This window comes from Pinus tabuliformis, chromosome 4_1 (assembly GCF_031772625.1).
Source record: "Pinus tabuliformis cultivar Carrire ecotype Pingquan chromosome 4_1, CPIR1, whole genome shotgun sequence".
Taxonomy (NCBI): Eukaryota; Viridiplantae; Streptophyta; class Pinopsida; order Pinales; family Pinaceae; genus Pinus; species Pinus tabuliformis.
This window is the reverse complement of record NC_142303.1, coordinates 908247785-908257455: the sequence shown is the minus strand read 5'-3', so window position 1 is coordinate 908257455 and position 9671 is coordinate 908247785. Positions and strand designations below refer to the sequence as shown.

The 9671-nt window shown below is 37.2% G+C and overlaps 1 protein-coding gene across 1 annotated transcript; it reads left to right on the top strand.

Moving 5' to 3' along the window:
• Positions 1–5867: 5867 nt before the first annotated feature.
• Positions 5868–8955, top strand: LOC149179088 (putative disease resistance protein At5g63020). The gene is made up of 2 exons (XM_089422348.1): positions 5868–7363; positions 7417–8955. The coding sequence occupies exons 1-2, from the start codon at positions 5918–5920 to the stop codon at positions 8953–8955; spliced, it is 2985 nt and encodes a 994-aa protein (XP_089278474.1). The 5' UTR covers positions 5868–5917.
• Positions 8956–9671: the final 716 nt, after the last annotated feature.

The following is a 9671-nucleotide window of genomic DNA, read 5'->3' as shown; positions in this document are numbered from 1 at the left end:
AGGCTCATTGCTTTTTAACGTTAAAGCAGTTTCTAATCTTAATGTGACCCGATCTAATCTTAAAGCTTTTAGATCTTATCTTAAAGCAGTTTCTAATCTAAAGCATTAGATCTTAAGCGTTGAATTGGTATATGATGGACGTACCAGATTAGAGTTAAATAATATATAAAGGATTGGGTCCTCTCTCTCCCACACACAAGAGTGGTATTCTTCTCCATCAAGAAACGCATAAAGGAAGTGAGGGCAAGAGGAGAGAAACCGAATTCTGAGAAGAAGACAGAAGACAGAAGATGGCAGCCATTACTTCTTCCGCTGTTAATCAAGGTATGTCATCTTAAACAAAGATCATATTAAGTTTGTCAGTGAAATATTTGGTATTGATAATCTTTGGGCTGTGAGTTAAGAAATTTACATTTGGTATCAGAGCGACAATCAATAACTGAATATTTCCTATGATTGCAATTGATAATTCTGTAGCATTGGGTCAATAATGCATAACTGTTAAGTTTGAGGCACACAATTGGCTTATTTTTGAGCTTCACGTGCACATAATTCTGCGGCCAAAGAACCTCATCGAGCCCACTTTCTGATTCCTAAAAGACACTACGTCAAGCCATTTCGCCACGGCGAAGCCCTCCGTGGTCCTTTCTGATCCTTATGGGACTCTTCCCTTTTGCACAAAGATAGACGCCAATTGGAACGATCTCATCTAATGCGCCTATTGACACCTGTTTGCTTCACAAATTGAATGATGAACAGGCCCTTTTTTAAATTGTAAGTTTCGTAGCGGTCACCGTAAGGCTTGTTGGGGATATAGGCGTGCTTATCTTAGGCGTCTCTCTTTCATTTTAATTTTGGCAATGGCCGTGCGAAGGCTCTGCCTGTGAGGGCTGTAGTCGTGGGCTTGCAGAAATCGCTAGGGTTTCGGGAAAAAATAATGATGGATCCATAAGGCTTAATAAAATTTGGGATCCCTGTGATATAGAATTCCTGCATATATGAATCTCACAATTTATTTATTCACCATATCATTGTGTGTTCACTGTGTATGTTGGAATGAATGTATTAAAATGTGGTGAATATAAGTTATTGAATCTTGGTAGATAGTCGAATTTGTGCATTGTAAGAAGACTAACAAAGCAATCATTTTTAGTACAGAGTTGAGTAGAAACTCCTGACGTTTGAAATTTGGGCATAAAAGTAATTGCTCTATGACTGATTGTTTTGCATAAGGTATGTGTTATAAATTATTTATGCACATGAGATTTATGATTTTGTTAATCACCAAAGTGGTCAAAATCAGAATGTTGTTTTGCAAATTATTTATGCACATGAGATTTATGATTTTGTTAATCACCAAAGTGGTCAAAATCAGAATAATCATTTAGTGCATAAGTGACATAATGATTATTGATAGAAATTGCCAGTTATAATAATACCAATTAAAAACTGGCGTCACTAATGATAGAACCTGAGAACTTACCCAAAGGAAAGTCTTGTTCTATAACTAGTTGACAGATGAGGTTTGATAGATATTTTGATTAAATAAATATTGATCATCCAAAGATGTCAGTTCTATTTAATTGAATATATTTATTACCTACTTATGTTTTGGTATTTAATTATGTTAAGTATAAGATAGTATCTACCCAAAGGAGTGCTATATTATACTATTATGTCTACATCTGAATCGCGTTAGTTATGAGCTTATAGTTATTTCATTTTTAATTTGCAGGAGTTACCATGAATACACATGCTTCATCTGTTACATTGTTCACTGGTGTTAATTTTTCTGAATGGAAAGAACAAGTCAATTTCCATTTAGGTATTCAGGATCTTGACTTGGCACTCCTTGTGGATAAGCTTGTTGCTCTTACAAGAGACAGTACTGAGGCAGAAAAATCACACCATAAAGCATGGGAACGCAGTAACAGATTGAGCCTTATGTTTATTAAGATGATTGTTGCCAACAACATCAAGTCAACAATTCCACAAACAGAAAGTGCTAAGGAATATATGCAGTCTGTGGAAGAGCGTTTTCGTTCAGCTGATAAGTCACTCGCTGGTACTCTTATGGCAGAACTCACGACCATGAAGTTTGATAGGTCGCGAACTATGCAAGAGCACATTATAGAGATGACTAATATTGCAGCAAGGTTAAACTCCCTGGGACTTACAGTAGAGGATTCTTTTCTTGTCCAGTTCATCCTGAACTCGCTACCTTTTGAATATGGACCTTTTCAGATTAACTATAACACTATAAAGGATAAGTGGAATGTTAATGAATTGGCCAGTAGACTTATTCAGGAAGAAGGACGTTTGAAAAATCAAGTGAATCAGTCAGTAAGTTTTGTGAGTAATAAAGTTGGTAAAGAAAAGAAAGGAAAATCAAGTCATTTCAAGAAGAAAAAGGCACCTGCTAAGAATGGGCAGGATGAGGAAAAGAAGGAACTAAAGGATGTTCAATGTCATTTCTGTAAAAAGAAAGGACATTATCAAAGTGACTGTCCAAAAAGGAAAGCTTGGTTCGAAAAGAGAGGTGATTATCTATCTTTCGTATGTTTTGAATCAAATTTAGTTGAAGTTCCTATTAATACATGGTGGCTTGATACTGGTGCTACAACTCATGTTTCCAACAATGTACAGGGATTTCTTACGATCCGAACCATAAATCCAAATGAAGATCGTTTTCTCTTTATGGGAAACGGAATGAAATCTTCAATTGAAGGCATTGGGACTTATTGTCTAATTCTAGAAAGTGGATATGTATTAAACTTATACAGTACCCTTTATGTACCTTCATTATCTAGAAACCTTATTTCCGCAAGTAAATTGGATATTTCTGGTTTTAGATGTATGATTGGATCTGGTTGTTTTGATTTATATAAGAATACTGATAATGTTGGTTCTGGTATTCTAATTGATGGTTTATATAAGTTGAAACTGAATGACACTTATGCGAATTCCTTGTTGAATGTAGTAATTAATGTTGGATGTAAACGTAGCATGTTGAATGAAAATTCTGCTTTCTTGTGGCATAAACGACTAGGTCATATATCCAAAGAAAGAATGATGAGATTAGTAAGTAATGAAATTTTGTCTTTAGTGATCTAGAATTATGTGTGGATTGTATTAAAGGTAAACAAACCAAACATAATAAGAAAGGAGCCACTAGAAGCAGCCAGCTTCTTAAACTAATACACACTGATATTTGCGGACCTATGGACACTCTAGCCTTTAATGGAGAAAAGTATTTCATCACTTTTATTGACGATTTTTCCCGTTATGGTTATGTCTATTTGCTTCATGAAAAAATCTCAATCTGTGAATGTCCTTGAGACGTTTGTAAAGGAATTTGAGAGGCAATTAGAAACTGGTAATGCAAGATTCATTGAGAATGGTGAAGTCAGTGGGAGTACTAGAAGAGAAATAGTAGAAATAAAGGAAACAAGGGTAAATGTTACATTGCCTAGAATAGTTCCTCCATCTACTATTACTCCAAATGTTGTTCCAGCTGTTGTAGAACAACATGATGATAATGAACAACATATAAATGAAGAAGTACTTCCTGAAGGAAATGACTTACATAATGCTGATATGCATGAACCACAACAAGTAGCATTAAGAAGACCTCAAAGAAATCGTAGGTCAGCTATTTCTAATGATTATGTGGTTTATATGCAAGAATCAGATTATGATTATGTGGTTTGGAATTGTTGATTACAAGGAGTGTCTGGAGATCTTGATGAGGATGTTTATATGGATCAACCTTAGGGTTTTTCTGTAGAAGGTAAAGAACAATTGGTGTGTAAACTTAAGAAGTCAATATATGGGCTTAAACAAGCATCCCGGCAATGGTATATTAAGTTCAATACCATTATTACATCTTTTGGTTTTAAGGGAAATACGGTTGATCACTGTATATACCAAAAGATCAGTGGGAGCAAGTTTATTTTACTGGTCCTTTATGTTGATGACATCTTGCTTGCTGCAAATAATTTAAGTATATTGCATGAGACTAAAGAATTTCTCTCGACGAACTTTGAAATGAAAGATATGGGAGAGGCATCCTATGTGATTGGATAGCGATTCAGATTTTACTGGATGCATCGATACTAGAAAATCGACTTTTGGTTACCTGTTTATGTTTGCTCAAGGTGCCATATCATGGAAAAGTGCGAAACAGACTATCGTTGCTTCATCCACTATGGAGGCAGAATTTGTGGCATGATATGAAGCCACAATTCATGCATTATGGTTGCAGAACTTTATTTCAGGACTTGCGGTTGTCGACACCATTAGCAAGCCGCTGAAAATTTATTGTGATAACTCTGCAGCAGTATTTTTCTCAAAGAACGACAAGTACTCTAAAGGTGCCAAACATATAGAACTGAAGTATCTTGTTGTGAAAGATGAGGTTCAGAAACAAAGAGTGTCAATCATGCACATCAGGACAGAACTTATGATTACAGACCCTTTGACGAAAGGGTTACAACCAAGACAATTTAAGGAACATGTTCAAAGAATGGGTCTTGGTTGTATTAATAATAATTGATGTGTGACATTCTGAGCTCTTTTATGTGTTTCTGATATACAATCATGTGTTTCTTGTTTCAATGTAGTAGTACGTATTTGATGTAATTTTAAAACAAGAAAGAGTTTTATAAAGATATTATGTTTAATCATTATGATATAAGACATTATGTGGACCATTATGCTGTTTTATATAAATTATGAGTATGAATTGATGGATTGCTGGTATTGTAGTATATGGAAGGGAATGCATTTGAATTAATAGTGCACAACCGCCATAACTCTCAGCAATTTATCATAATATGATGTTCAACACTTAATATTATGAATAGTCGGGTCAAGTGGGAGAATGTTAGAAACTGCTATTAGAAACAGCAAAAGGCTCATTGCTTTTTAACGTTAAAGCAGTTTCTAATCTTAATGTGACCCGATCTAATCTTAAAGCTTTTAGATCTTATCTTAAAGCAGTTTCTAATCTAAATCATTAGATCTTAAGCGTTGAATTGGTATATGATGGACGTACCAGATTAGAGTTAAATAATATATAAAGGATTGGGTCCTCTCTCTCCCACACACAAGAGTGGTATTCTTCTCCATCAAGAAACGCATAAAGGAAGTGAGGGAAAGAGGAGAGAAACCGAATTCTGAGAAGAAGACAGAAGACAGAAGACAGAAGATGGCAGCCATTACTTCTTCCGCTGTTAATCAAGGTATGTCATCTTAAACAAAGATCATATTAAATTTGTCAGTGAAATATTTGGTATTGATAATCTTTGGACTGTGAGTTAAGAAATTTACAATCAAACGCTGTTATGCTAACTTTTTCCAAGTGTCCATGTGATTTGTTCCGAACGGTAGAAAATCGAACTTTTATTTATCCTCCTGTCACATCAAAACTTACCGAACAAAGACCGATGACACTTATATTATTTGTCTTCTCTGCAAAAAGATTGGAAAATACATTTCCAGCATTGCAAAGCAACATGATTCGGCTCTCCTTGTACGCACCCAAATATTTTAAAGTGTCATTATTACAATTTCTAAATATTTAACACAACGTTGTTGTAATTCCAACATTTTATATTCCAACATTTTATAAAGGTTAAAAGTACAATAATTCCAACTTTTTCAAAGTGAGACAAATTAAGGCCCGCTGGCCTGATTCCCTTTAAAATCACGAAGCGGGAACAACGTTTTGAAAAAGCTGAGAGACTACAAATATTAATATTAACATTAACAGCGCCATTGACCTTCCTCTCTCTCTTCTTATATTTACTCGTAATTCACCTGCATTTCTCAAATTCGCTTACTCTCTCGCAGCCTTTTTCCGCTCCTCTCGCGCTACGCTTGCATCTGCCCCTTCTTTTGCTTCTAGTGCTTATCTATGGCGGATTTTGGAATTGGAACCGCAGCCAACGTAGCGGCAGCCAATGTTGCAGGCCCTATTATCGGTGTAGTCATCCGAAGAATGACGGATATCATTGAGATGGGGGAAAATGTCCGCCATCTCAAAACTGACTTCACCCGTATGCAGGGCTTTGTTGTCCATATTGAAAATCATTTCCGAGAGCAGCAGAGAGCGCTCCCACAGCCCGTCCAGAATTGTTTGGAAAGAATGCAAAATGCCCTTCAAGAGGTCGATGATTTGATCGTTCGTGCGGAGCCACAGCCACGGTGTCTCGGCTGCTGCTCCCTCCGCAACCCCAAGCTGTCCACCCACATTAGAGATTGGAAGACGAGATTTGATGGAGTCTTTGAAGAGCTGAGAACGGAATTTTCAGTATGTGCCAATACGCAACTGATTGCGCCCGCCGCAGCGTCTCAGGCAGAGGTGCTTCGTCAACCTATTCCACACTCCGGCTTCGTAGGCTCCTCCATTGAATCTGCTCGGATGCAAGTGCAGGCATGGCTTGGTGAAGCTCATCCCCAAGCTCGGATGGTCGGCATTTATGGCATGGGGGGCGCCGGCAAGACGTCTTTACTGAAACTAGTCTACAACCACTTCAAAGAGGTGAGAGGTATTTTTGATGCAGTAATTTGGCTTACAATTTCTCAGAAGTATGAGATTACAAATTTGCAGGCCTCCATGGCCGAGACACTTAATTTAAAGCTCGAGGGCATCTCTGACAAAGATATAAGGAAAATGAAACTGTCTGCATCGCTTCGAGAGAAGAAATTTCTTCTAATTTTGGACGACTTGTGGCGTTCAATCGATCTCACCGAGGTCGGCGTGACATTTGAGGATGATCACAATTGTAGCAAGGTATTAATGTCCAGTCGCAGCAGAGAAGTGATCTTCGCGATGGAGGCAAGCGAAGGGTACACATTGAGTATACAACCCCTGTCCGTAGAAGAAGGGTGGGAGTTATTCAGGACAAGAGCTTTTACAGATGGGGTTCTTCCAAGGGAGAACAACAATTATATAGAGGGTATAGCTAGAGAAATTGCCTCTGAGTGTCGAGGTTTGCCATTGGCCCTAAACACAGTTGCTGCAGCAATGAGCCGGAAAAAGACTGAAGATGAATGGAAGCGTGCTTTGACTCTCGTGAGAATTGCAGATCCTTGCTTCCGGGCCAGTCACAGCACCATTGATGCAGAGCTCTATAAAAGGCTAAAATGGAGCTATGACAATTTGCCTGCTCGTAACTTGAAGCTTTGCTTTTTATATTGCGCCGTGTTTCCTGAGGATGCAGAGATTGCTGTGGAGACGTTGCTAGAAATGTGGAGCGCAGAAAAGCTCATCACCCAAATGGATGCCGGGCACGAGTACATTGATGTACTGGTAGATCGGGGTTTGCTCGAACATGTTGCTGAAGGTAATCGTGGGAAGGTAGAAATTATAAAGTTACGCAAGGGCTTCAGGCTAGAATGGATTCGGGGAAGCGAGTAAAAGTTCATGATGTGGTGCGCGACCTGGCAATATATATAGGCCGAAGTGAGGAGAAGTGGTTGTTTGCCACAGCTCAACATCTACAAAATTTCCCTACTGAAGATGAGATTAGGGATTGCAAACGAATATCTGTTGGTCATAATGATATTCAGGATCTCCCCACAGATCTCATTTGTTCACAAGTTGTGAGTTTGGTGTTGGCCAACAATGAAAGCATTAGAGAGGTTCCTCAACGATTTCTCTCCACGGCCATATTGTCTCTCAAGGTTCTTGATCTCTCTCAATGCATCTCAATAACATCGTTGCCAACATCATTGGGGCAACTTGAATTTCTGAAATTGACTGGCTGCTACAGTTTGCAGACTTTGCCAGAAAGCACAGGTAATCTTTCTCGTCTCAGATTTTTGAATCTTGAATATTGTGAATCACTAAATGCATTGCCGGACAACATCGGAAATCTCACAAATCTAAAGCATCTCAAGTTAGAAGGATGTAAGAGCTTAATGGCGATTCCACATGGTATCTCTCACCTCACTTCATTGAACAAGCTGTTCTTGTCAGTGTCGCATGGTTATTGTGCTATAAATGTGGAGGATATTGCAAATCTCTCAAATCTGATGGAGCTGACGGCAAGGCTAGAATGTAAAAATAAAGAAAGTACAATGACTACATCGACGGAGCTAAGAAGGTTGAAGGTAAGCTGCGTCTACGATGCAGATAGAGATGATGTGGGGGAGGAGCATATTTTTCCCTTCAACATGGATAATCTGAACAACTTGGAACATTTTACACTCTCGGGTTATGAGGGGGTAAGTTTACCCAACTGCATTACTCAGTTACAAAACCTGAGAGTTTTAGAATTGTCGTTCTGTGAGCAACTTAGGGAGCTTCCTGGAATTGTAGGTGGGTCGGGCTTTCCAATGTTGAAGAGCTTGACACTTAAGTTTGTAAGCAAATTAGAAAGCATGATGGTGGGATCATCTGTTTCTGTTTTGTCCAGTGAAGAAACAATGACCCAACTCGAAGATATAGAGATAAGATTTTGCAGTTCGTTGAAGAGATTGAGAACGAGGAAATTACCTCGTTTAAAGAGCTTACTTATCGACGCTTGCAGCGAGCTTGAGGCACTCGAAATTGAGAGTTTTGGTCTTCCGATGCTCGAGAAGTTGGCGCTTTTTGGTCTAGAAAGGTGTGAGACTATAGTGGGACCCTCTGGTGTGATCAACGAGGGAGTAATGCCCAAACTTCAACGTTTGACCATAATTTATTGTCTATCGCTGAGAAGATTGGTATTAAAGAAGCTATCTAATTTAAGGGAAATTGGTATATACGACTGCCATGACCTAAGGGAGTTAGCGGTGGGGAGCGGCGGCTTTCCAGCGTTGGAGACGTTGGCTCTGTATGACTGTCCGAAGGTAGAGAATATGGTGGGGCCCCATGATGCGTGGGATGACCAAACAATGCCTCAACTTAGAGTATTGAGGATATCGCAGTGTCCATTACTCAAGACATTAAACAATGCCTCAACTTAGAGTATTGAGGATATCGCAGTGTCCATTACTCAAGACATTGCCAAGAGGAATGGAGAAACTGTCCAGGTTGCAGCAAATAAATGGACAGGCTGAGTGGTGGCAATATTTAGTTTGGCAAGATGAAAATGTGAAAAATAGACTGGCACATTTTTTTATTGAATATTGATGTGTACACAATTACCATCATCACTGTTTTGTTATACACATTGTAATATTATTAATTTGAAAGTGTGAGATATTTTGTGTTTAACATTATTTAAATGTTATTTCGGAATGACAATGACAATGTGTGATGTTTAAATGTTATTTTTATATAATTTAATTAATTTATATTTTTTCTCTTAATTAATTTATATTTTCGTTATTAAATTAATTTAAATTTCTCTTCTTATAATTTATTTAAGTTTTTATTTGATAATTATTTTTAGGTAATAGAAAGTATTCCAAAAAAAATTATAATTTATTTGAATTAATTTATTTAAATTTTTATTTAATAATTTATATTTATTTTTCTAGAAAGTCTTATTTAAAAAATAAATAAGATATATTTTAATATTCTTATTTTCAAAATAAAAAAAATGAATATTAATTTATACCAATATTTATGGGAATTTATAAATATATTTGTACACTCTCACAATATTTAGAAGTATCATTAAAATATTTTAAAAATATCTCACTGCTTAAAAGATATTAATCACAAAAATGTAATACTC